At 42.0% G+C, this 28,000-nt stretch overlaps 3 protein-coding genes across 3 annotated transcripts; 1 reads left to right on the forward strand and 2 right to left on the reverse strand.

The window, feature by feature from the left end:
* Positions 1-1,791: 1,791 nt before the first annotated feature.
* Positions 1,792-9,240, forward strand: LOC142204632 (sodium- and chloride-dependent betaine transporter-like). Its single transcript, XM_075275939.1, has 10 exons — positions 1,792-2,007; positions 2,166-2,300; positions 5,159-5,262; positions 5,458-5,582; positions 5,712-5,824; positions 6,192-6,329; positions 7,696-7,798; positions 8,294-8,394; positions 8,660-8,830; positions 9,088-9,240. Exons 1-10 carry the CDS (start codon positions 1,834-1,836, stop codon positions 9,238-9,240), a joined length of 1,317 nt encoding a protein of 438 aa, XP_075132040.1. The 5' UTR covers positions 1,792-1,833.
* Positions 9,241-9,676: 436 nt separating this feature from the next.
* On the reverse strand, positions 9,677-11,266 carry LOC142204633 (E3 ubiquitin/ISG15 ligase TRIM25-like). Its single transcript, XM_075275940.1, has one exon. It carries the CDS (start codon positions 11,264-11,266, stop codon positions 9,677-9,679), a length of 1,590 nt encoding a protein of 529 aa, XP_075132041.1.
* A 6,233-nt stretch (positions 11,267-17,499) lies between these two features.
* On the reverse strand, positions 17,500-28,000 carry LOC142204634 (uncharacterized). The gene is made up of 4 exons (XM_075275941.1): positions 26,382-28,000; positions 25,154-25,292; positions 18,686-18,875; positions 17,500-18,598 (listed from the first exon to the last, which is right to left on the reverse strand). The coding sequence occupies exons 1-4, from the start codon at positions 27,990-27,992 to the stop codon at positions 17,500-17,502; spliced, it is 3,039 nt and encodes a 1,012-aa protein (XP_075132042.1). The 5' UTR covers positions 27,993-28,000.

The following is a 28,000-nucleotide window of genomic DNA, read 5'->3' on the forward strand; positions in this document are numbered from 1 at the left end:
GAGATATGGAAGTCTATAGAGTGGTAGTATAGAAGTCTATAGAGTGGTAGCATGGAAGTCTATAAAGTGGTAGTATAGAAGTCTATAGAGTGGTAGTATGGAAGTCTATAAAGTGGTAGTATAGAAGTCTATAGAGTGGTAGTATGGAAGTCTATAAAGTGGTAGTATAGAAGTCTATAGAGTGGTAGTATGGAAGTTTATAGTGTGGTAGTATAGAAGTCTATAGAGTGGTGGTATAGAAGTCTATAGAGCAGAGATATGGAAGTCTATAGAGTGGTAGTATGGAAGTTTATAGTGTGGTAGTATAGAAGTCTATAGAGTGGTGGTATAGAAGTCTATAGAGTGGTAGCATGGAAGTCTATAAAGTGGTAGTATAGAAGTCTATAGAGTGGTAGTATGGAAGTCTAGAGTGGTAGTATGGAAGTCTATACAGTGGTAGCATGGAAGTCTATAGAGTGGTGGTATAGAAGTCTATAGAGTGGTAGTATGGAAGTCTATAGAGTGGTAGTATGGAAGTCTATAGAGTGGTAGTATAGAAGTCTATAGAGTGGTGGTATAGAAGTCTATAGAGTGGTGGGATGAAAGTATTGCAGACAAACCGTCCTACAACATATACAAGGGGCAGCTGAGCAGATACTGCGGGTGAATGGCCAGAAAAAGTACATTCTCTTTTGTTGTTGCCCGTAGTCCTTCACTGGCCAGTAATACTAGCTGCTTATTAGATATAAGAGAGGCAGATAGATAGATAGATAGATAGATAGATAGATAGATAGGAGATAGATAGATAGATAGATAGATAGATAGATAGATAGATGATAGATAGATAGATAGATAGATAGATAGGAGATAGATAGATAGATAGATAGATAGATAGATAGATAGATAGATAGGAGATAGATAGATAGATAGATAGATAGATAGATAGGAGATAGATAGATAGATAGATAGATAGATAGGAGATAGATAGATAGATATGAGATAGATAGATAGATAGATAGATAGATAGATAGATAGATAGATAGATAGATAGGAGATAGATAGATAGATAGATAGATAGATAGATAGATAGATAGATAGATAGATAATAGTATAATAACCATGTTTCTTCTCTTCTCCCGCAGGTATTGGGTACGGTACAATAGTTATGTTATTCCTGGTCAATATCTACTATATAATAATAATGGCCTGGTCATTTTTTTACCTTTTCAACTCCTTCACCTCCCGCTTACCCTGGGCCAGCTGTAACCACACCTGGAACACAGGTAACTACAGAATATTCCATGAGACATGTATATCACATCTAGGCCTCCCTCTGCATTCTTCCATGTAGAGTAATGGAAGTTAGGTAGACAGGAGCGAGGGTGGGGACTACGTGGACAAGGTAATAGGGGCCCCATACACTGATCCTGTGCAGGAGCCCTCTTCTACCCCTACCCGTACTACTGTGCCTCTGCTGCTGTCCCCTGAGCTGTGGTAACATGACATGGAAGCTCCTTCTCCCCTCTCCCAGCAGTAAATCACAGCACAATATTAAGTATCAGGTCATTCTATAGCCAAGTGTCTGTTACCTCCTAGTAAGAAGCAGTAATGTGGAGGGGCACTAGGAATGTACCATGAGGGGGGGTATTTTGGGTGAGAATGTTTTCATAAATTATCTCCGTTTTTAAGAGAACTGCATGGAATTTGTGAACAAGACAGAAAACCAGAGTCACCCCCTGAACCACACCAGCCCAGTGCAGGAATTTTGGGAGTAAGTAGATCTTTTGTTGTATACCATCTCATGCTGGCCGACTAAGGTATAGCAGGAGGTGCTGACTAGTGTAGTGTCTGTCCATGACTTGTATGACTGTATATCCTGTATTCACTGCCCTCAGGAGACGGACCCTGGGGTTGACAGGGGGCATTGAAGACCTCGGATCTATTCAGTGGGAGCTGGCGCTGTGTCTTCTCCTGGGCTGGATCATCTGTTACTTCTGTATCTGGAAGGGGGTCAAGTCTACGGGAAAGGTGGGGCAAAAACACAAAAAAATAGTAAATTCTTCATGTGAAGTTTGCCTTTCAGGACTCCAGGAAAGGTGGGTGACAACCTCTGTAGTAGCGGCTGTAGTGTGACTGTGAGTAATATTATGCTGCTCCATTCTGGCCCCTTCTTCTACCGTCCACAGGTTGTGTATTTCACTGCTACATTCCCCTACGTGATGCTCATCATCCTGCTGGTGCGCGGAGCTACACTACCTGGAGCGTATAGCGGGATTATATACTACCTCCAGCCAAACACCTCCCGGCTACAGGACCCCCAGGTGAGTGACAGAAGGAAGGAGAGGAGTATATGTCAGTATATATAGATCATACAGTACAGAGAGGACAAGATTATAGTAGTTATATTCTTGTACATAGGGGGCAGTATTATAGTAGTTATATATATATGTACATAAGGGTAGTATTATAGTAGTTATATTCTTGTACATAGGAGTAGTATTATAGTAGTTATATTCTTGTACATAGGAGGTAGTATTATAGTAGTTATATTCTTGTACATAGGAGGTAGTATTATAGTAGTTATATTCTTGTACATAGGAGTAGTATTATAGTAGTTATATTCTTGTACATAGGAGGTAGTATTATAGTAGTTATATTCTTGTACATGGGAGTAGTATTATAGTAGTTATATTCTTGTACATAGGAGTAGTATTATAGTAGTTATATTCTTGTACATAGGAGGCAGTATTATAGTAGTTATATTCTTGTACATAGGAGTAGTATTATAGTAGTTATATTCTTGTACATAGGAGGTAGTATTATAGTAGTTATATTCTTGTACATGGGAGTAGTATTATAGTAGTTATATTCTTGTACATAGGAGGTAGTATTATAGTAGTTATATTCTTGTACATAGGAGTAGTATTATAGTAGTTATATTCTTGTACATAGGAGGTAGTATTATAGTAGTTATATTCTTGTACACAGGAGGTAGTATTATAGTAGTTATATTCTTGTACATAGGAGTAGTATTATAGTAGTTATATTCTTGTACATGGGAGTAGTATTATAGTAGTTATATTCTTGTACATAGGAGTAGTATTATAGTAGTTATATTCTTGTACATAGGAGGTAGTATTATAGTAGTTATATTCTTGTACATAGGAGTAGTATTATAGTAGTTATATTCTTGTACATAGGAGGTAGTATTATAGTAGTTATATTCTTGTACATAGGAGTAGTATTATAGTAGTTATATTCTTGTACATAGTAGTATTATAGTAGTTATATTCTTGTACATAGGAGTAGTATTATAGTAGTTATATTCTTGTACATAGGAGCAGTATTATAGTAGTTATATTCTTGTACATAGGAGTAGTATTATAGTAGTTATATTCTTGTACATAGGAGCAGTATTATAGTAGTTATATTCTTGTACATAGGAGTAGTATTATAGTAGTTATATTCTTGTACATAGGAGGTAGTATTATAGTAGTTATATTCTTGTACATAGGAGTAGTATTATAGTAGTTATATTCTTGTACATAGGAGTAGTATTATAGTAGTTATATTCTTGTACATAGGAGGTAGTATTATAGTAGTTATATTCTTGTACATGGGAGTAGTATTATAGTAGTTATATTCTTGTACATAGGAGTAGTATTATAGTAGTTATATTCTTGTACATAGTAGTATTATAGTAGTTATATTCTTGTACATAGGAGTAGTATTATAGTAGTTATATTCTTGTACATAGGAGGTAGTATTATAGTAGTTATATTCTTGTACATAGGAGAAGTATTATAGTAGTTATATTCTTGTACATAGGAGTAGTATTATAGTAGTTATATTCTTGTACATAGGAGTAGTATTATAGTAGTTATATTCTTGTACATAGGAGGTAGTATTATAGTAGTTATATTCTTGTACATGGGAGTAGTATTATAGTAGTTATATTCTTGTACATAGGAGCAGTATTATAGTAGTTATATTCTTGTACATAGGAGGTAGTATTATAGTAGTTATATTCTTGTACATAGGAGTAGTATTATAGTAGTTATATTCTTGTACATAGGAGGTAGTATTATAGTAGTTATATTCTTGTACATGGGAGTAGTATTATAGTAGTTATATTCTTGTACATAGGAGTAGTATTATAGTAGTTATATTCTTGTACATAGGAGGCAGTATTATAGTAGTTATATTCTTGTACATAGGAGTAGTATTATAGTAGTTATATTCTTGTACATAGGAGGTAGTATTATAGTAGTTATATTCTTGTACATGGGAGTAGTATTATAGTAGTTATATTCTTGTACATAGGAGTAGTATTATAGTAGTTATATTCTTGTACATAGTAGTATTATAGTAGTTATATTCTTGTACATAGGAGGTAGTATTATAGTAGTTATATTCTTGTACATAGGAGGTAGTATTATAGTAGTTATATTCTTGTACATAGGAGTAGTATTATAGTAGTTATATTCTTGTACATAGGAGTAGTATTATAGTAGTTATATTCTTGTACATAGGAGCAGTATTATAGTAGTTATATTCTTGTACATAGGAGTAGTATTATAGTAGTTATATTCTTGTACATAGGAGTAGTATTATAGTAGTTATATTCTTGTACATAGGAGCAGTATTATAGTAGTTATATTCTTGTACATAGGAGGTAGTATTATAGTAGTTATATTCTTGTACATAGGAGTAGTATTATAGTAGTTATATTCTTGTACATAGGAGGTAGTATTATAGTAGTTATATTCTTGTACATAGGAGCAGTATTATAGTAGTTATATTCTTGTGCATAGGAGTAGTATTATAGTAGTTATATTCTTGTACATAGGAGGTAGTATTATAGTAGTTATATTCTCGTACATAGGAGTAGTATTATAGTAGTTATATTCTTGTACATAGGAGTAGTATTATAGTAGTTATATTCTTGTACATAGAAGTAGTATTATAGTAGTTATATTCTTGTACATAGGAGTAGTATTATAGTAGTTATATTCTTGTACATAGGAGCAGTATTATTGTGGCTTCTGTTAGAGTAAAGTGAATGCAGTGGTACAGTGGTTGTACTTTATGGTTATTATGCTGTGGTTTTTTTTATTATTATTATTATTATTATTATTTCAGAATTATTTTACAGCTGACCTCCTGTTTTACTCTTTAGGTCTGGATAGATGCTGGGACGCAGATATTTTATTCTTACGGTATTTGTATTGGGTTCGCTATTGGTATTGGCAGCTATAACCCCTATAACTATAACTGCTATAGGTAAGTGTGCAATATACTGTACAGTGAGTATACAGTGTACTTACCACAGAGACAGTGGACATGCTATGTATCTAAGCCGGCCATGTGTGATACCACCTGGTAGAACAACATACTACATTATGGAAAGTGACTGACTTTCGCGAGATACTTCTCTGCCTGTTCTTATCCTGTGTATCCCTCTTCTTAATCCTGTAGGGATTGCATCGCTTTGTGCCTGTTGGACAGTTTCACCAGCTTCTTGGGAGGATTTGCTATTTTCTCAGTTTTGGGGTTCATGGCGCAGGATCAGGGGGTCCCGATATCTGACGTGGCTGAATCTGGTAAGAAGGAGTTCAGTATTATAGGGAAATTGTGGTAACCGGGTTTTTTTTTTGCACGGACACAAGGTCCTGCATGTAGTGTGCGTATGTACACACGTATGCGTGCGGTAATTATTTGACACTTTTCAGGGCCCGGTCTGGCTTTTATCGTCTACCCCAAAGCTGTGACGATGATGCCGGTGTCCCAGCTCTGGGCCTGTCTCTTCTTTATCATGTTGTTACTCCTTGGTCTGGACAGTCAGGTAACTGGATATGGAATTTCACCAAATACACAAAAAGGATGTCAGATATGAAAGGGTCAAAAATCTATTTACTGTACTTCTATGTGTTTCTGTGAAAGCCGGGTGATCGGGTTCGTTACAAGAAAAATCAATAATGTCCAAGAGCAAATATACAAAAAGCATAAAAACGAACCCTTCTCTACTAGGGTCACTAGAGGGCGCTCATAAGTGTGGTCCAAGTCCTGCACCGAGCTGCTGTCTAATGTCCGCTCACTGCATGGGCAAAGCTGTTCCCATCATCATGTTGGGGTTCCTCTCCTTATTACAGACCATATATATATAGGATTAGATGTTTACTGTTTGTGCTGATATTTTTTTCTCCTTGCAGTTCATCTGTGTTGAGTCTCTCTGTTTGTCCATCGTTGATTTATACCCCACAGTCTTGCGCCGGGGATACAGACGGGAGATTCTCATCCTGGTTATCTCTATAATCTGCTTTCTGATTGGTCTGTTTCTTGTTACCCAGGTGATGCACATGCTATAACCAGTATTCACACTGACTACCTTGACTGTGAAATCTCAGTCTCTTTAAGTCTTCTCTTGTGCTGCACCAGTTTTCTGGAACTCTTCATCTTTCCAGGTTTCTTCTCATTCCTTGTAATGTCTGTATTCCCAAGTTTCTGCTAATGCCTACCTTACTGTATACTCAGGTTGCTTCTTATGCTGCACCTATTCTTTGGAACCCATAAATTTCCAGATTTCTTCTAATGCCGCCCCTACTGTGCTCTCTGGAACGTTCTAGGTTTATTCTCAAGCTGCACCTAGAACATCTAAACTGACAGGTTTCTTCTAATGCTCCTCTGCTGGATTCTCGGGAAATCTCCAACTTCCCAGGTATCCTTTCATGCTGCACCTATTCTCTAGAACTCGCCATCTTTCTCTAATGCTCTGGAATGTCTATAGTCTCAGATTTTCTATGAATTCTGCCCATACTATATTCTCTGGAACTCTACAGGTTTCCTTACATGCCGTGTCTATTCTCATTTTCCCAGGTTTCTTCCAGTTCTCCCCATACTGAACTTCCTAGAACTATTCATCTTTCCAGGTTGCACCAACCATCTCTGTCTTTTCAAGTTCACTCTGTACCTAGTGTCTGGAACATCTGTATACCTAGAGTTTCTTCAAGTTCTACTCCTACTGTATTCTCTGGAACGCTTCAGGTGTCCTCTAATACTGCACCTATTCTAAGGAACATGTAAATTCCCAGGTTTCTTCTAATACTTCCCCTAGTAGCTCTTCATCTTTCCAGGTTTCCTCTCATGCTGCACTTATTCTCTGGACTGTCTATATTCTCAGGTTTCTTCTAATACTTCCCCTAGTAGCTCTTCATCTTTCTAGGTTTCCTCTCATGCTGCACTTATTCTCTGGACTGTCTATATTCTCAGGTTTCTTCTAATACTTCCCCTAGTAGCTCTTCATCTTTCCAGGTTTCCTCTCATGCTGCACTTATTCTCTGGACTGTCTATATTCTCAGGTTTCTTCTAACGCTGCTTGAAGTTCTCTACATTTTCAGGTTTTCTCATTCTCTGGAATTCTCCATACTCCGGTGTTTTGTCATTAGGAGAACCTATTCTCTGTAACTATGCCCATTGTCAGGATACATAAGCACAAACGTATACACACCATATAGGCAACCTCTTATGTCATTGTAGTGGGTTTGTGGAAGAGGTGCTCGTATGACCTCACCATAGTGGCTACAACACTGACTACGAAGGGTTAGTTTCACCAATTTGAGGGTCACAGACTTTTGTCTTCTACAAGGGATTGGAAAGGGAAGTATCAAGAACAAACCACCGATACCCACCAGTGATACGACTCTCTGTGTCTTGCAGGGAGGCATGTATATATTCCAGCTCTTTGACTACTTTGCTTGCAGTGGTTTCTGCCTTCTCTTTTTTGGGATAGCCGAGTGTATCTGTATAGGATGGGTGTACGGTGAGTATCAATACTGCCTAGGGAACAAAATACATTATATAGCAGCCGTCCTCTTTACACGCAGAGCGTCATAATGCAGCACGGCCACTGTAATAGATCTGGAAGGATGCGGCCTTAAAATTTTATACCTTAGTCGATGTATACACCATTCACCTCTGGGTTACCTTTGTCTTTTAAAGTCACTTTTCTGCTAAGAAGGAGTAGCCGTACTTGAAGCTCCTGTGACCCAAACCAAAATTGGTGCTGGGTTCCCCACTTACAAAGTGCTATCGATAATACTAGTGTCTTGTTATGTGGTAGACGGGCCTTCGGTCCACCTCAAGCTCCAGGGAAACCCACAAACACGCACCGTTACCTCTGCCTGGAGTCACATAAATCCCTGAAGTGAGATTGAAGCCTTACAATGTCTATCAGGCCCCTGGAATCCTGAAATTCATCCCTTGTGTATCAGTAGTGCACTCATTTCTTTAGTTCTCCCTCCTTTATTCCACACAGGGGCAAATCGCTTCTATGACAACATCCAGGATATGATAGGGTACCGCCCGTGGCCCCTGATGAAGATATGCTGGATGGTTGTAACCCCGGCTATATGTGTGGTAAGAGGCAACGGTTTATAGCATCTATTTTTGACTGTAATGTTGCCCCCCACACACAGAAAATGGCCCCCGTAAAGAAGCGAGCCAGGTCAGTGCATGTTAAGACAAGTCACATGGTTACAGGACTCGGAGAGGAAAGGAGAAAAACTGTAATGAATAAATGAAGCATTATAGGTTTCACAGTGAACAGCAGGGGTGGGGCCTGTAAAACTCCGCCCATGAGGAGACTGTTCTCTATTTTATGATTGGTTCTCTTTCTTTCTAGGCAACGTTCCTCTTTTCGTTAATCAGATATATTCCATTGAAGTACAATAACATCTATGTGTACCCACCATGGGGTTACGCCATCGGCTGGCTTATGGCCGTCGCCTCCATGATCTGCATTCCTGTATGTGCCATCTATATAGTCCTAAGGGCCGAAGGATCCCTGATGGAGGTACAGTGCTACCATAAGACATGACTTAGTGAATGTACATTCGACCGCTTGTATTTTATTGGAAAGAACCATCCATAGATAAAAGATAGAAGAAACTATCAAACTGTGTTACCAGGCCTGCAAGGGCAGTGGGAGAGGAGACAACAACCAAATCTGCCCTGCAAGGGTATATAAATACAGGACTGTGGCATATAAATAGAGATAAATAGATTATAAGTTTTACCAGTTTTTAATTTCTTATATTTTCTTTGCTGCAGAGACTACGACATGTTGTCACCCCAGCAAAAGACCTTCCTCAGCCCAAGGAATGTGCCCCTGTGTCCAATACCTGGTGGTCCATCTGTAAGAAACAGACACCAGTCTCATCCGAACCAAGTTGTGAGACAGCCACACAGACCACACAGATGTAGAGGCTCTGCTTTTCTGATACAAAGGCCCAAATCCTCCAACTAGGCACAGATTTACCACATAATGTGCATTACCTGCAATGTCCACCAGTGGGAGCTCAGGTACTCATTACATATTGTACTATTGATTCAACCTAAAGGAGACATAAAGGACACCTGATCAACTTCATTCATTTACTCATTTGTGCAGTATTATTAGCAATCTTAGAGCAAAGAATTAAATGATTCCAAATATTCTGTCATTTTTTATTTATCATTAACACAATGGAAATAGATCAAGTTCAACATACAATAAAAATCTCAGTCTCTTGGATACGTTTTATGTCCTTCAAAGTTATTGCAACGTAAAGTGACAGGTCAGAGAGGAAAATGGGGCCACGTCCTGAAGTCCAAAATATAGCATGTCCTGAAGAAGTCCTTGTTGATGGTTTCTCTCCTCTCATACCTTTACATATTTATTCCATACACAAAATGCAGCATGGAGGGGCTCGGTGAAGGTGGTAGTGAAGGTGTATAAGTGTCTGATGGGGTCACACAGCTCATAAAAGGACAATTGCCCGGCCTCATAGTCCACATAGATCCTGACTCCAGCACTAAAGATTTGGTAAGGTAACATGAGTTCACTTTTGTTATGAGACACCGAACACTGATTCCTATACCCCCGCCCTATGAACAAACTCCAGGACTTATTAGTACTTCCAATATATGACTGCCACCCCCTCCTGTCTATACTGGGGTAACACACCCCCACCCAACATATTCCTGACTCAGCTATCTCTACATCCCAGTAATGTCTCCCTGAGGTAAATCTCTCCTTGCTCATCACCTGAAAACACTGGAAGCTCTCGGCTGTTTCGGGTCGATTCTGCTTTTTGTCCGTCCTGGTTGCAGTTTTCAGGTCGTCTGATATAAGGATGTTATTAGCAGCCGTGTTTACATCCAGTAATATGTCTGCAGGACGCTGTCCATAGAAGACGACATTTACATCACTTATTATATTGGATAATGTGTGTAAGATCTGCTGAAAACCATAATCGCCTCCAGTATCTCCTTTTGAGTCCTCATCGGCTTCCTCTTGTTCAGGATCATCCACATAACCTGTGACCTCTTCACCTTCCCCTTCCTCAGGATCACACAAGTCACCCATGTCTGGTTCCTGTAAGATTGTCAGTGGATCAGGCATGTTACATAGGTCCTCAATGCTCCTAATGTTTCTGGACAGTTCATCCTTCTTTAGTTCCAGCTTCTGGATCAGATCAGAGATTGACAGTGACTCCTGCTCCTCCTGTCTGGAGATCTCACAGTGCATTCTCTTTTCCAGGTCATCCAACTGATTTCTGATGTCTGTAAATAGGGCATTGAGTCTCTCAGCTTCTCGATTGGCTTTTTGGTGCGCTCTTCCTCTGCACTCCTCTAGTCTCTGGACTCTTTCCTCAGTCTTTTGTCTCTGCATGTACAGTTTCCTCAGAACATCGCTCAGTTTCTCCTTCTTCCTCTCAATGGCTTCATCCAGAATCTCTACCTGATGTCCCCAATGTTCTTCAGCCAACGTACAGGACATACAGAGACAAGCAGCGTCCTCGGTACAGTAATACATCAAGAGCTCCTTATGAATGGAACATTTCCTGTTCTCTATGGATGAGCTGGGATCAGTTAGGACGTGTTTTGCTTCCTCACTGTGAACTCTCAGGTGATTGTTATGTAGAGAAGATTCACACAGCAGACAGGATATAATAGCAGGTATCGGAGAGTGAACACAGTAAGTGCAGGAGATCCCAGTGATCTCCTCCTGTTGTGGATTATTAGATATGAAATTCTCCATTGCATTACATAGAGTTACGTTCCTCTGCAGTGATGGCCATTCCTTAAACTCAGCTCTACATTCGGGACAGGAATAAACTCCAGACCCTTCCTTTGTATTCAGAACCTGATTAATACAGACTCGGCAGAAGCTGTGTCCACATCTCAGGGTAAACAGGTTAAGACAGAAGGAAACTTCCTGATCCTCTTTCAAATCTTCAGACGCCATTGCTGACAGAAGAGATAAAAGTAAAAGTCTGTAACGCTTGGAGACCTGTTGGTGTGATTTATATTTATCACATACAGTATGTAATATATTAGCACTTTAAACAGATACTTTCTAAAATGTGTTTTGAGATTGCACATGACCCGCTAAGGCTGAGGGAGCCGGTCATTTCCCGGTTTGTTCCCACTTGCTGAAAAAAGAAGCGACATACCCTTTCTTCAAGCGGATTCCGCGGCTGGATATCTGCCTGAAGACACTCCCTTCCGACTAGGCCATTCATTTGGGCCTAATCCAGAGCGGAATGACGCACCTGGATGCCGGTGCACTGCACCAGCATCCAGTCGCGGCTACCCGTTTTTTTGGTCTGGAATCTGAGGCGGCCTCCGTGTCAAATTCCGGACCAAAAAACCCCGTCTGAACCCAGCCTAACACTACAATGGAGCCCCAGTAGAGGCTAACCTATTCAGGTAATGGCCTCTTGCTCCGGAGGTACATCTATGGTGAGATGTGACTCAACACCTAACAGCAGGGGTCCTTTTGGGTTACAGGCAATGGAAAACCTCCTCTAATCCCAAAAAAACAGTTATGAATCTACAACACTTAAATCCAAAAATAACTCCAATAATCAGATAAATTAACCCTGAAACTAAAATATGAGAAAGAAAAATCACAAAAACACATAAAAATGAAAACTACAGCAAAAAATGTAGTCACTAGTAAGTAGCCAATATATCCGACAATTACTTAAGAATGAAAAATCAATAGTATACCTACCAAGGCTCTGATCACAGCTTCTCCTGGCCACAGTCTTATCTCTGGAGACACCTTCCCTTCTCCTGGGATTTCTTCCTCCTTTGTGGCTCACTTCAATGAATGTTGTCTATTTTAGGAGTCTAGCTGTGCGCTCCACCTCCGGCTATACTCTATAGGATCAAAGCGCTATTTGTCTATGCTCCTCTCCTCCAATATACACAAGAAGAAACATGGTGCCATGTCTACAGGTAGTCAATATGTTCAAGCTGGCTAGAGACCTGCTGACCACTTGTTTTCTCACCTCTGGAGCCTTTGATATGTAAACGCACTTTTCTGTGCAGCCAAACTAGTAACCCTGAAGGTCTCTTCAAAAATGATTGATTCCAGAGGTACCAAATATGGAAATTGTATTTGACTACGCCATGATATAAGTAATTGGGTTATTTACTTATTTTTCAGAAAAATGTTAATAAAAATAACACAGAATTGTTGTATTACCCTCGCAAGTCCATCGAAAATTATGTAATTGAAAAATCTGTACAAAAGTTATGGCTTTCAGAAAGTGGCAGTGAGAGAAGGAAAAAAAAAATGGTGTGTCCTGAAGGTCTTTGAAGGGTTAACAATCACAATTAAGATGCTAATTGTTAGTAAGGCCTGTATTCACATGCTAATGGATGGCTGATCCACCCATAGAGTCTCAGGACTCAGGATGTATGCATATTCAATTAGGGAATTTACATTAGAACTGGATTGCCTTATTACATAGTAAGGTGTGTCTACTACCCCTCCTATACGACACTTATATCATCAGTCTAGGTTTCCCTTATTCAGTACCAAAAATACAATAAAATAGGACATTTGGAAAAATCTTTGACTACAGAAACACTTTATTATCAGCTCTATTACCCTCCCCCCCAGGTATAGGATTGGCCTATAATATATTGTATGGTCCACGTTATGGATATTTATACAAAAGTACTGTTATATATAGAATACCTGTCTCACCCCGGCCCTATGTAATATGTTGGCCTTTAGACTGGTACGGTTTGTTCTTTCCTGCACTTTCTGCAGCTCCTATCACATTTCCTTTGCGGTTTTGTATTAGCATATGGCGATTACCTATACTTATACTTGACATTTCGCTGTCTGTGAGGTAGTGGATAGTAGCATAGTCTTGTCTCATTTTTCAAGACCATTACCTATTTTGAGGTTCACCTTCACGTTCATTACATACCTCCCTGCCCAATAAATGTCTGTCAGTCTGTACAATGGCTTCTCTCCTCAGTATGTCTGTCAGTCTGTACAATGGCTTCTCCACTCAGTATGTCTGTCAGTCTGTACAATGGCTTCTCTCCTCAGTATGTCTGTCAGTCTGTACAATGGCTTCTCCACTCAGTATGTCTGTCAGTCTGTACAATGGCCTCTCTCCTCAGTATGTCTGTCAGTCTGTACAATGGCCTCTCTCCTCGGTATGTCTGTCAGTCTGTACAATGGCCTCTCTCCTCAGTATGTCTGTCAGTCTGTACAATGGCTTCTCCCCTCAGTATGTCTGTCAGTCTGTACAATGGCTTCTCCCCTCAGTATGTCTGTCAGTCTGTACAATGGCTTCTCTCCTCAGTATGTCTGTCAGTCTGTACAATGGCTTCTCCACTCAGTATGTCTGTCAGTCTGTACAATGGCTTCTCCACTCAGTATGTCTGTCAGTCTGTACAATGGCTTCTCCACTCAGTATGTCTGTCAGTCTCTGTACAATGGCTTCTCTCCTCAGTATGTTTGTCAGTCTGTACAATGGCTTCTCCACTCAGTATGTCTGTCAGTCTGTACAATGGCTTCTCCCCTCAGTATGTCTGTCAGTCTGTACAATGGCCTCTCTCCTCAGTATGTCTGTCAGTCTGTACAATGGCTTCTCTCCTCAGTATGTCTGTCAGTCTGTACAATGGCCTCTCTCCTCGGTATGTCTGTCAGTCTCTGTACAATGGCCTCTCTCCTCGGTATGTCTGTCAGTCTGTACAATGGCCTCTCTCCTCGGTATGTCTGTCAGTCTGTACAATGGCTTCTCTCCTCAGTATGTCTGTCAGTCTGTACAATGGCCTCTCTCCTCAGTATGTCTGTCAGTCTGTACAATGGCTTCTCTCCTCAGTATGTCTGTCAGTCTGTACAATGGCCTCTCTCCTCAGTATGTCTGTCAGTCTGTACAATGGCTTCTCTCCTCAGTATGTCTGTCAGTCTGTACAATGGCTTCTCTCCTCAGTATGTCTGTCAGTCTGTACAATGGCCTCTCTCCTCAGTATGTCTGTCAGTCTGTACAATGGCTTCTCTCCTCAGTATGTCTGTCAGTCTGTACAATGGCCTCTCTCCTCAGTATGTCTGTCAGTCTGTACAATGGCTTCTCTCCTCAGTATGTCTGTCAGTCTGTACAATGGCCTCTCTCCTCAGTATGTCTGTCAGTCTGTACAATGGCCTCTCTCCTCAGTATGTCTGTCAGTCTCTGTACAATGGCTTCTCTCCTCAGTATGTCTGTCAGTCTGTACAATGGCCTCTCTCCTCAGTATGTCTGTCAGTCTGTACAATGGCTTCTCTCCTCAGTATGTCTGTCAGTCTGTACAATGGCCTCTCTCCTCAGTATGTCTGTCAGTCTGTACAATGGCTTCTCTCCTCAGTATGTCTGTCAGTCTGTACAATGGCTTCTCTCCTCAGTATGTCTGTCAGTCTGTACAATGGCCTCTCTCCTCAGTATGTCTGTCAGTCTGTACAATGGCCTCTCTCCTCGGTATGTCTGTCAGTCTGTACAATGGCCTCTCTCCTCAGTATGTCTGTCAGTCTGTACAATGGCTTCTCTCCTCAGTATGTCTGTCAGTCTGTACAATGGCCTCTCTCCTCAGTATGTCTGTCAGTCTGTACAATGGCCTCTCTCCTCGGTATGTCTGTCAGTCTGTACAATGGCCTCTCTCCTCGGTATGTCTGTCAGTCTGTACAATGGCTTCTCTCCTCGGTATGTCTGTCAGTCTGTACAATGGCTTCTCTCCTCGGTATGTCTGTCAGTCTGTACAATGGCTTCTCTCCTCGGTATGTCTGTCAGTCTGTACAATGGCTTCTCTCCTCGGTATGTCTGTCAGTCTCTGTACAATGGCCTCTCTCCTCAGTATGTCTGTCAGTCTGTACAATGGCTTCTCTCCTCGGTATGTCTGTCAGTCTGTACAATGGCCTCTCTCCTCGGTATGTCTGTCAGTCTGTACAATGGCTTCTCTCCTCGGTATGTCTGTCAGTCTGTACAATGGCTTCTCTCCTCGGTATGTCTGTCAGTCTCTGTACAATGGCCTCTCTCCTCAGTATGTCTGTCAGTCTGTACAATGGCTTCTCTCCTCAGTATGTCTGTCAGTCTCTGTACAATGGCCTCTCTCCTCAGTATGTCTGTCAGTCTGTACAATGGCTTCTCTCCTCAGGATCTCTCTCTGTCTCTGTGACTATTTTTTTAACTGAACTTTATTGACAACCTGACACTCTCCCTGCAGACAGACACCTCACACTCACTGAGGTACTTGGAGAATTATTCTGACAGGATTTTCGTCGCCCTCCTGGTACATTTGCCGCCACAATCCCATCTCGCCCACATCTATACGTACTGGAGGCGGCTCAGAGTGACTGACGTGACGACGAGAAGAGTCTGGAGGTATATGGTGCAATGGCCGCCATCATAGCTATATGTACGTGCGAGCACTTACCTGAACCCTGAGGTGATGGCGGATGGTGTGGATATAATAGAAAGGTACAAACTGATGTCTGTGAAACAAAAAGATGTTATAACCATAGATAACAGGACAATAGCTTAGGAAATAGAACAAGCTGATACCAGAGGACAATAGCTTAGGATATGAGGGTGAGGTGTATAGTGAATACTTGTGCTCGGTACGACGCGTGTCTAGGTGCACAATACTCTATGAATATGTAAGTCAAGCAAGATGGAACCGGCGATCCCTCTCACACTGCAAGACTGGCAGCAATCCTCCATAACTTACACACACAGGCCCTCATTTACTATTGTGGTTACAGCTAGACATCGGCAGAACGTGGAGCTTCTTTGGTGCGACTTGGTATATCGACTTTGTGCTAAAATCTTTTGCCCCAATTAGCGTAAACACAGCAATTTGACCGCGGCAAAAACGCTGTGAAAAAACCGTGGCGTTCTGCAGTACCTGCCAAATTTGCGTCATCAAATTCTGGCTTAAGGTAAGAGTGGTTCACAATACTGTTATTCATGTCTATTGCTCTCATCCGTTATTGAACAAAAGCAGCAGACATTGAGCGACTGATGCCAATGGAGCCATTGTTGTCTGATGTCTGTCTGTATTCATTCTCGTGTAAAAAGACCCGGTACTAAAGACTGTATGTAATCTATAAAGAGTTTATACCTGTATACACTGACTCTTCTGTGAGACGACCACCTACAATTGCATTAATAAGTGGTGCTATAGTGGGGTGGTCTCCTCAAAGAAGATATGGAAAACTGAAAATCCGTCTGGTTCTGACCACATTCTTGTTTAGGATAGAAAACTGTAAACTGATGATCCTTTTCTATGGTCACACATACCAGTCTCTGCGCCCGCTTCATCCATATTTCAGGACACATCATCAGGACGCCATGTTTTCTTGTCATTGGTTTTTATTTAACATAAATTGTATGAACAGTAAATCAGTCATCTGAAAGGGTTAAGTCATATCGATCACAACATTAAGATAAATCTCTAGAGGAGATGGCGAGATCAGTGCGAGCGGCGGCGTGGCGATAATATAATAGTCATGTGTGGTAAAGCCTTATGTGCCGGACATAGAAATATCTACTGCTTCTAGAACAACCCAACACACAGGTACAGATACTTCATAAGTTACATAGAAACTGCGGAGGAAGTGAGTACACATGATGGGAAATATATCAGCGGAGTTCACCCCCATGTCCTTAATTCATCGTTTTCTGTCAAGATGTATATTCTTAAAGTTGCCACTAGCGGATGCTCATGGTTTGCAGATTTTTCTGCTCTCGGAGGCCCAGATTTACCTTCTGGGAAGTGCCAAGAAAGTGGGCAAAACCGCACATCAACTGGGCACATTGTGGCCAAGACAGTGGGTGGGGGTAAGGTAAAGGTATTGCTCAGATTTCCAAACATAAATGCCAAATTTTCCAATTCTATAGTAATACACCCTGAGTCCTGTATTTTGTGTATTTCTATGGGGCAGGGGACCCCAGTGGAATCTGAAATGTTGTCCTTAACAGCAGTCACACAAATTTCCAACAAACTGATGTGACTAATAAATGGCGGAATGTTATAATAGAAAAAACAGAAGAGGCGGACTACCGTTACATGTACAGGCACCATGAATATACAAGCACAAAGAACAAATCCCAAATTACTAGAAACCTGGAGGAAGACAGGAAGACTTCAACTGTTATTGAATCCTCCACCAATCGGATACTGCTCCATATGACGTCACCACAGTCTGGGCAGATTTCTTCTATGGTGATAGGTCCTCTCGGCTGCCGCTCTCTCTGGTATCTTTATAGAACCTTCACATATCCATAAGGCAGCATGAAGGGGCTCGGTGAAGGTGGTGGTGAAGGTGTATAAGTGTCTGATGGGGTCACACAGCTCATAGAAGGACAACTGCCCGGCCTCATAGTCCACATAGACCCTGAATCTGTTACTGGAGATCCAGTGAGGTAACCGTATCACTTCGCTGTTATGTCTCACTGCACACCTTTTACCAAGCACAAGTCCTCCATTTAATCCCCAGGACTTATTATTATCTCCAGTGTATGACTGACGTCCCCTCCTGTCTATACTGGGGTAACACATCTCCACCCTCCACTCCTTTGATCCACTGATCTCCACATCCCAGTAATGTCGCCCTGAGGTAATACTATTTCTGCTCATCACCTGATTATATTGGAATCTCTCAGCTGTTTTGGGGCGATTCTTTATTTCTCCAGTCCAGGTCGCAGTTTTCTGGTCATCTGATATATCAATATTATTAGCAGCTGTATGTACATCTAGTAATATGTCTGCAGGTTCCTGCACATAGAAGGTCACATTCACGCCTCTTATTATATCAGGTAGCGTGCTTGATACATGTGAGATCAGCTCTGTAGCCAGATCACCTCGATTATGACCCCCTGTGTCCTCGTCATATCCATGATGTCCCCCTGTGCCCTCCTCACCTCGATTATGCCCCTTTGTGTCCTTATTACATCCATCATGTCCTCTGGTGTCCTCATCACCTTCCTCAGGATCACGCACGTCACTTGTGTCTGGTTCCTCCATGCGCCTTACCAGCTTGTCCTTAATTTCAAGTCTCAGGGTCACATCAGACAGTGACTCCTGCTCCGTCTTCCTGGAGATCTCATTGTGCACTCTCTTCTCCAGGTCATCCAGCAGGCTCCTGATGTCCGTGAACAGGGCGGTGACTCTCCCATCACTTCTACTTTCTTGAGGTTGTCTCCTTCGTTTATCAGTCTCCTCCGTTTTTGTGATCTGTTTCCTCTTCCTAAATTCTCTATCAGAAAACTCCATCTTATGTCCCTGGTGTTGTCTAATTGGATGCAACCAGAGTCTTCAGAGCTGTCAGAGGTTTTTGTGGATGGAAGTTTTTCAGTGATGCTCTGGGATCAGTTAGGACGTCTTCTGGTCCCTTGCTGTGGACTCTCCGGTGGTTCTCACGTAGAGATTCTTCACAGCGTAGACAGGAGAGTGGATACAGTAAGTGCAGCAGATCCCGGTGATCTGATGTGGATCAGTAGACAGGATATGCTCTACTACAATACGTAGATTTCTGTTTGGATTTATTCTCCTGAAAGTCTTCTCTACATCTAGGACAGGAATAAACTCCAGACCCGTCCTGTGTATTCAAGACCTGATCAGTACAGAGTTGGCAGGCGTTGCGTTCACGTCTCAGGGTTACAGGATCGGCATACAGGCTCAGACATATAGATGATATAAGCTCCTCTTCCAGGCAGCAGAAGTGATATCTGACAGCAGAAGGAGGAAACTTAAATAATAAGTCTGTGCAGACCTGTGGGTGTGATTCATATCACACAGGGGGAGGTCAGCTTTTACCTCTCCTAAAAGGTAAAGCTCATTTAACCATTTCTCCACCGCTGATGGTAATGTTGAATCCAGTATGGCTGCTGTTCTTAACCACGGTAGTCAACCAGATACATTAAGGGGACCACAAATATAAGCCACTAATACACCACATTCAAACACATACAGGACAAAGAGAAGTTATACGTCTAAGAAGCTTAGCAAGGACATTTTGGTCAGAAAAACAGAATTTTGACAATATGTCAACTGAGGGGGCTTTCACACTTGCGCTCATTCTCCGGTTTGTTATCCCGCCGGATTTCTGTCTTCATCACAGGCGAAACTGGACAGGAGACGGAAACCCGACGGTCAGATTTAAAACCCATTCACTCAAATGGGTTTGTAAAGGTGACCGTCTGTATCTGCCTCCTGCCTGTCCGAGGGGAAACCGTTTTTTTTAGCCGGACACAAAGTCTTGCATGTACGACTTTGTGTCCAGCTGAAGGGCCACAATCATCATAGTACATAGAAAATACAAGGGTAAATGTACAAGAATACGTAATTACATACTAGTATAGAAGTATGATACGATATTATAGTATACAAGTAATGGCATACGTGACATCAAGTGATAAATAGATGAAACTACATGGGCAAATACCATCCTGATAGTAGCAGACATGTAAAGACACAGATGAGTAGATTGTATAAGATATCATTCTAAGAACATGAAGTACCCTAAATACTTGGTAAGCCAAACACAGGGCTATAATGTTCTATTCTCAGAAAAATCTATGCAGACTGCTAAATCAGGGCTACATAGGTATATGAACTAAATCAGGACACTAAATCTACATAAAATAAAGACTGATTCAGCGTTCACACTTGCGCCCATGTCCGCCCATGGGGTTTCCGTCCTAAGCCCCAGAAAAACTTCATAGGGGACGGCTTGCCAACAGTCAGTTGTAAAACCCATTCATTTGAATGGGATTTTAAAGCAAACCGCCGTTGTCCGTATGCAGCCTCTCTGCATTTAAACCATGGGGTTTTTTGCACGGACACAAAGTTGGATATGCAGGACTTCGTGTCAGTGCAAAAAAAACCCATTTCACTGCAGAGAAGCTACATACAGACACTGGTGGTTTGCTTTAAAATCCCATTCAAATGAATGGGTTTTAAAAATGACCGCCGGCAAGCCGTCCCCAGTGCAGTTTTTCTGGGGCTTAGGACGGGTACCCCATGGGCGGACGCAGGCGTAAGTGTGAACACCCCCTGAACTAACCTACCAGATTACAGGCAAATGATTGGGCTATAAGAGGAAACAAAATAGGAAAGCGATATCTATCACTGGTGTAGAGAGGTGTTCAGAATCCATGTGGGGGCAATGTATTTGTTTTACATGCCAAGGGTAGAAGAGGTGTTAAGTGTTACCAGAAGAGACATCACTCCCTAGGTAAGTATTGTGAGGAGCATCTGAGGTCATCCTAAGATAGGTAAATTGTAAAACAAAAGCGAGTATCAGACATCACCAGAAGTGACATCACAATGCATTAGGAAGTGTTGTGTTGAGGTAGGAGGAAGTTCTTGGTCTATCATGATGTCACCAAAGTTGACTTCATGGTGCATGTGTTGAGGCAGGAGGAATGACAATCGTGTAAGGGAGTATTGGGTGCATGGGACATCACCAGAAGTAGTGTCATGGTGCATATGTTGGGACAGGTGAATAACAATGGTGTAAGGAAGTTCTGGGTGTATCATGAGGTCACCAGATGTGACTTCTTGGTGCACAGCTCATAAGATATGTCATTGTAAAAGCAAGAGACGCCATCTGACGTCACCAGTAGTGGCAACACGGTGTATGTGTTGAGGCAGGATGGATAACAATGGTGTATGATGTCATTGAAATTGATTTCATGAAGCCTACAGCCCAACGGGATCGTGTAGCCAAGTTTAATATGACTTTTAACACATTAAGTAAACAGTTGCTGATCACTTTATTTCAAAAATTTTTCAAGGCTGTAAATGGCTTTTATTGTGAGTTATCAGGGTGCAAGCAAGTTACCAGATTCAAGTTGAAAATGGCCACATCTGTATGTCTCATATTGTAATGAAAAATAGTATATGGTCAGTATGGCAGTCCAGTATAGGTGCTGTCTATTTATGGCTGTGTTGTTATGCAAACCTGGTAAATGAAACGTGAGGTTATATTGGCTGATACACATCATACGACTGAATATTCAAGGACCTGCGAACTGCTATTGACTAATACAGGTCATAACTAGCTTGCTTACTCTGTAAACCTGGTGTAAAGCTGTGTGTAGGTCAAGACTGAAGACCCTGCAAGTTTCCATTGGTCCATAAGCGTCATATGACCATGTCTCTCTCAGTTTGGATATGAGTGAAAAACCTGTGATTGGTTGTTTTGGAAACCTGGAATAAAATTCTGTGACCTTGTGTAACAGAGTCATCCACAGCGCCCTGCCCCTTTAACGCTGACCTACAGCAGTGAAGAAAAACTTCTGCGTTGTTATGGAAACCTGGAGTAAAGCTGTGTGCATGCGGAGACTAAGCACCTGTAAGCTTCTACTGGCTGATAAGGGATATGATGTATGTATGGCAGTTGGAATATGAGTGAAAGACTTTCAGACTTGTATTGGCTCATGCAGGTCATTTTTTTGGGAATACTGTGTCTCAGGAACGGTACGTGCTTGAGATCTGAGAAGCAGTCTAAAACCTTCCTGGACATCTGTTTTACCTGTGTGCCAAATTTGGTGAAGATCGGTTCAGTCGTTTGATCGCGCATAAAGAACAGACGGACAGACAGACAGACAGAGACCCATTTATATATACACTCACCAGCCACTTTATTAGGTACACCTGTCCAACTGCTCGTTAACACTTAATTTCTAATCAGCCAATCACATGGCGGCAACTCAGTGCATTTCGGCATGTAGACATGGTCAAGACAATCTCCTGCAGTTCAAACCGAGCATCAGTATGGGGAAGAAAGGTGATTTGAGTGCCTTTGAACGTGGCATGGTTGTTGGTGCCAGAAGGGCTGGTCTGAATATTTCAGAAACCGCTGATCTACTGGGATTTTCACGCACAACCATCTCTAGGGTTTACAGAGAATGGTCCGAAAAAGAAAAAACATCCAGTGAGCGGCAGTTCTGTGGGCGGAAATGCATTGTTGATGCCAGAGGTCAGAGGAGAATGGCCAGACTGGTTCGAGCTGATAGAAAGGCAACAGTGACTCAAATAGCCACCCGTTACAACCAAGGTAGCCAGAAGAGCATCTCTGAACGCCGCACAGTACGTCCAACTTTGAGGCTACAGATGGGCTACAGCAGCAGAAGACCACACCGGGTGCCACTCCTTTCAGCTAAGAACAGGAAACTGAGGCTACAATTTGCACAAGCTCATCGAAATTGGACAATTGAAGATTGGAAAAACGTTGCCTAGTCTGATGAGTCTCGATTTCTGCTGCGACATTCGGATGGTAGGGTCAGAATTTGGCGTCAACAACATGAAAGCATGGATCCATCCTGCCTTGTATCGGTAACGGTTCAGGCTGGTGGTGGTGGTGTCATGGTGTGGGGAATATTTTCTTGGCACTCTTTGGGCCCCTTGGTACCAATTGAGCATCGTTGCAACGCCAAAGCCTACCTGAGTATTGTTGCTGACCATGTCCATCCCTTTATGACCACAATGTACCCAACATCTGATGGCTACTTTCAGCAGGATAATGCAATGCCATGTCATAAAGCTGGAATCATCTCAGACTGGTTTCTTGAACATGACAATGAGTTCACTGTACTCCAATGGCCTCCACAGTCACCAGATCTCAATCCAATAGAGGAGCATCTTTGGGATGTGGTGGAACGGGAGATTCGCATCATGGATGTGCAGCCGACAAATCTGCGGCAACTGTGTGATGCCATCATGTCAATATGGACCAAAATCTCTGAGGAATGCTTCCAGCACCTTGTTGTATCTATGCCACGAAGAATTGAGGCAGTTCTGAAGGCAAAAGGGGGTCCAACCCGTTACTAGCATGGTGTACCTAATAAAGTGGCCGGTGAGTGTATATATAAGAGACAAGTAGTATAATGATATAGATAAATATCACCCAACAGACATGTAAAGACACAGATCAGTGCTATGTATAAAGTATAATGAGAACATGAAGTACTGCAAAGTGTTTGGTGTGCCAAGCCCAGTGCTATAATGTTCCATCTATACCAGATCTAGGCATTTTCATGTGATTTTTTTTAAATTAACCCCTTATTATTCTGTATTACCTCCTTCCCTACACAGCCAGTTTTCATTTTATGTTGCTCCAAAATATTTTTATAAGTTTGTAGTTCAGGCATTATCGTACGCAAGTATAACTAACGCACGTGTGTATTATTTATTGAATTATTGTTACATCTGGGGGTTATTTCAACTTTTAATACTTTTTGGGCTTAAGCATACATAGACTACATGATTTTGGTGCAACTCATCTAGCTGTTACATACAGAAGTACTCCGATGACTCCGCAATAGTAGGTCTCATCACAGATGGCAAGGACAAAAAGTAAAGAGAATTAAATCGGGAATTAATGGAATGGTGCCAGGGGAACCACCTCAGGATTAATGCTGGGAAGACCAAGGAGATGGGAGATGGTGGTGGACTTTAGTACGCAGAGACATCCTACAAAACCGGTGGTTTAACCCTTGAGATGCCATATTTCGTATTGTTTTGAGACCCAGAATTGAGCATTGATTAAATTGTTATTGTAACTTTACAGCGGTCACAGCTCTGTTTTTCTGATAGACCAACATAATGTGCATTGTGTGCAACTAACACTAGAGGGCGGTGAGGTGTTTGTTACATCTATGTACAACTGTATGTACTATGCTCCCTCTAGTGGTGGCTGTAGGCTATGCACACAACTGTGTTCTTGGTCTGTGATAGCTAATATACTGACTCATTCAATTCTACGACCACATACACAAGCCTATCTATCTCTGGCCAGTATTTGCAGCAGTGATCCCAGGGCAAAACTCAGAAAAGGTTCCATACTTGTCCGTTTTATGGCCGGGGCTGACTAGATGAGGTGAATGGGTCCATGAACGGCATACAGATAGCCATACGCGCTCATGTGCATGTAGTCTTAGATTTATGTTTATACCAGGACGATTAAAATTCAGTAAAAAAGTTTTACAGCCGTTTTCCATTGTTGTGTTTTCCTCCCGGACCATTTTTATTTTACCATTCACATAGTCTCAGGAGGGCTTGCTTTCTCCAGGACAAGTTATATTTTCGAATGACCCCATTAAATTCTCCATATAACCTATTGGAATTTTTTTAATGTGGCAATACTGATTTCTTTGTTCGTTTGTTCAATATTTTTATACGTAAACCATGGAAATTTGGTGTTTTTAATCTTTTAATTCTATTGTTTATTTTAAAATCTTTTACAAATGTAAAAGTGAACAACAGTTTAGAAGTTGTTAAAGGGGTTATCCAAGGCCCAAACTTATTGGCCTATTCTTAGAATAGGACATTCATTGGAGATCATTAGGGGGTCGAACATCTGGACCTGCACTGATCAGCTGTACGCCACGTAGTGCAAGGAACTAAGACTCTCCCATGCACCTGAGCACATCTGAGTCACTGCACAGTCACTGAGTCGCCTCCTTCCAGCTCTGTACACTATGCTCAAACAGCTGATTGGTGTGGGGACCAGGTGTCGGATCCACACCAGTTTCAAATAAATGGCTTATCCTAAGTATAGGTCATTAATTTTGGGTCTTAGGCTGCATTCACACAGAGTAACGTTGGCGTTTTTTGTGCTTATTTTGGCACATAGCGCCGCGTTTGCACCGCGCTATTTTGCGGTCACGTTAAACGCAGCGCTATGTGCCAAAATAAGCACAAAAAATGCCAACGTTACTCTGTGTGAATGCAGCCTTAGACATCCCATGTAAACACTAAGACCCGTTATTACTTCCAATGTATGAATGATCTCCCCTCTTGCGTATACTGGGGTAACGCATCCCCCCCTCCACAATCTCACTCTCCTGATATCCACATCCCAGTAATGTTGTCCTGAGGTAAATCTCCTGTGGTTTATCACTTGACAATACTGAAATCTCTCTGGTGTTTCTGGGCGATTCTGGATTATTTGTGTGTGGATCGCAGTTTTCAGGTCCCATCTGATATAAGGATATTTAAAGGGATCCTATCATTGAATAACCTTTTTTTCTGACTAACACGTAGAAATAGCCTTAAGAAAGGCTATTCTTCTCCTACCTTTACATGTCTTCTCCACACCGCCATTCGGTAGAAATTCAGGTTTTCTTCGGTATGCAAATGAGTTCTCTCACAGCACTGGGGGCAGGCCCCAGCGCTCAAACAGCACTGAGGACGTCCCCAGTGCTGCAAGAGAACTCTCCAGCGCCACCTCCATCTTCTTCTGGAACACCCTCTCCCTGTGTTTTCCTCTGTCCTGGGTTTCAATCTTGTAGGCCTCGGGCAGAGTTGACTGCGCATGCCCGGGCCACAAGAAAATGGCCGCTTACACAGTAAGCTGGTGTAAGCGGCCATTTTCTTGTGGCTGCTTACACAGTAAGCTGGTGTAAGCGGCCATTTTCTTGTGGCCCAGGCAACACTGTAGCGTTATAGGTTGGACTTGATGGACCTGTGTCTTCATCCAACCTCATCCACTATGTTAATGTGTTATGCTTAATTCACACTTATGCCCAATATCCGTCGTGAATCCGCCTTAAGATCAGAAAAACTGTTTGGAAACAGTTTGTTTAAAAACCCATTCTTTTTCAATGGGTTTGTAATACAATCTGCAGGTCTATGTTTTGAGATTTTGTGCCATGTATTCGCTCTTTTGAACGAAGAACAGTCGGACTTGCAGGACTTTTTGTCTGTACAAAAACTAAGGATACACAATGGACCGCCTCAAAACAGTTTTTTTTTTTTAACACTGAGGTCTACGGAAGGAGGATTACAACATAGAGTCGTCTATTTGTGTCCATTTTGCAATCCGTTTTTTTTCCCTCTGCAAATGCTCAGAATGAAGAAGGAAAAATTAAAAAAAATAGACTGGTCAAAAACAGGCACAAACTGAAAAAAACTGACATAAACGGACCGTTTTTTTTTTTTTTTTTTTACAGACACCCACTGACTATCCATGAAAAAGACAGATTAGGGTATCCACTGTGTATCCATTTGGAATCCTATTTGTACCAAACTGTTTTTTATTTTTAAATGGTTTGCAAGCGGACGGATACCAGGTGCAAGTGTGAACGAAGCCTTACTACGTCATCTGCGCCTGGAATTTCCTGCATAAATGCAGTAGAGAAGGAGGCATGAAGGGGCTCGGTGAAGGTGGTGAAGAAGGTGTATAAGTGTCTGATGGGGTCACACAGTTCGTAGAATGACAGCTGACCGGCCTCATAGTCCACGTAGACCCTGACTCTATAAGTGGAGATCTGGTGAGGTAACTGGATCATTTTACTGTCATGTATCACTGCACATGGAATATTAGACGAAAACTTGCTATAAAAGCTCCAGGACTTGTTATTGTTTCCAGTGTAGGGCACATTCCCCCTCCTGTCTATACTGGGGTAACACATCCCAAAACACCATGAAAATGTTCCAATGATCTCCATGTCCCAGTAATGTCGCCCTGAGGAAATACTGTTTACGCTCATCACCTGGTTATACTGGAATCTCTTTGCGGTTTCTGGAACTTTCTGATTTACTCCAACCCGGAAGGTCATTTTTAGGTCTTCCGTTACTATTATATTATTACTAGCGGTGTTTACATCTAACAAGATGTCCAGGGGACCCTGCATATAGAAGGTGGCATTTATACCTCTTATTATGTCAGATAATGTGTGTGACATGTCTAACATCAGCTTCACATCTTGATCACCTCTTCCATGTCCCACTGTGTCCTTATTCCCTCCGTCATCTCCCCCCGCCTCAGGATCACACAAGTCACCTGTATCTGGATCCTGTAAGACAGTCAGTGGATCAGACATCTTACACAGCTCCTCAATGTGCTGCATCTTCCTGGACAGCTCGTCCTTCTTTATTTCCAGCTTCTGGATCACATCGGACAGTGACAGTGACCGCTGCTCGTCCTGCCTGGAGATCTCACTCAGGATCTTCTTCTCCAGGTCGTCCAGGCGTTTCCTAATGTCTATAAACAGGGCAGTGACTCTCTCGGCTTCTCCAGATGCTTTTTCTTGAGCTTTTCTCCTGCGCTCCTCCAGACTCTGGACTCTTTCCTCAGTCTTCTCTCTCTTTGTGGTCAGTTTCTGGAGAAAATCTTTGAGTTTCTTTTTCTTCTTCTCAGAGGCCTCATCCAGCATCTCCACCCGATGTCCTCTGTGTTTTCCGGCCAGACTACAGGACACACAGATACAAGCAGAGTCCTCGGTGCAGTAATATTCCAGGACCTTCTTATGGACAGGACATTTCCTCTTCTCCAGGTCGGTGCTGGGCTCAGTTAGGACGTGTTCTGGTCCTTTGCTGTGGACTCTCAGATGTTTATCACAAAAAGAAGCTTCACACATCAGACAGGATTTAGCTGCAGGTACAGGAGAGTCCACACAGTAAGTGCAGAAGATTTCAGTTTTCTCCTGATGTGGCTGAGTAGTCTGAACGTTCTCCACTACATTACACAGAGTTATGTTCTTCTTCAGTTCAGGACGTTCCTGAAACTCTGCTCTACATTCAGGACAGGAATAAACTCCGGACCCCTCCTGTGTATTCAGGACCTGATCAACACAGACCCGGCAGAAGTTGTGTCCACATCTCAGGGTTACAGGATCGGTATAAAGGCTCAGACAGATGGAACATTCCAGCTCCTTTCTCAGACCAGCAGACGCCATCGCTGAAG

Source organism: Leptodactylus fuscus, chromosome 5 (genome assembly GCF_031893055.1).
Source record: "Leptodactylus fuscus isolate aLepFus1 chromosome 5, aLepFus1.hap2, whole genome shotgun sequence".
In the NCBI taxonomy this organism is placed as follows: Eukaryota; Metazoa; Chordata; class Amphibia; order Anura; family Leptodactylidae; genus Leptodactylus; species Leptodactylus fuscus.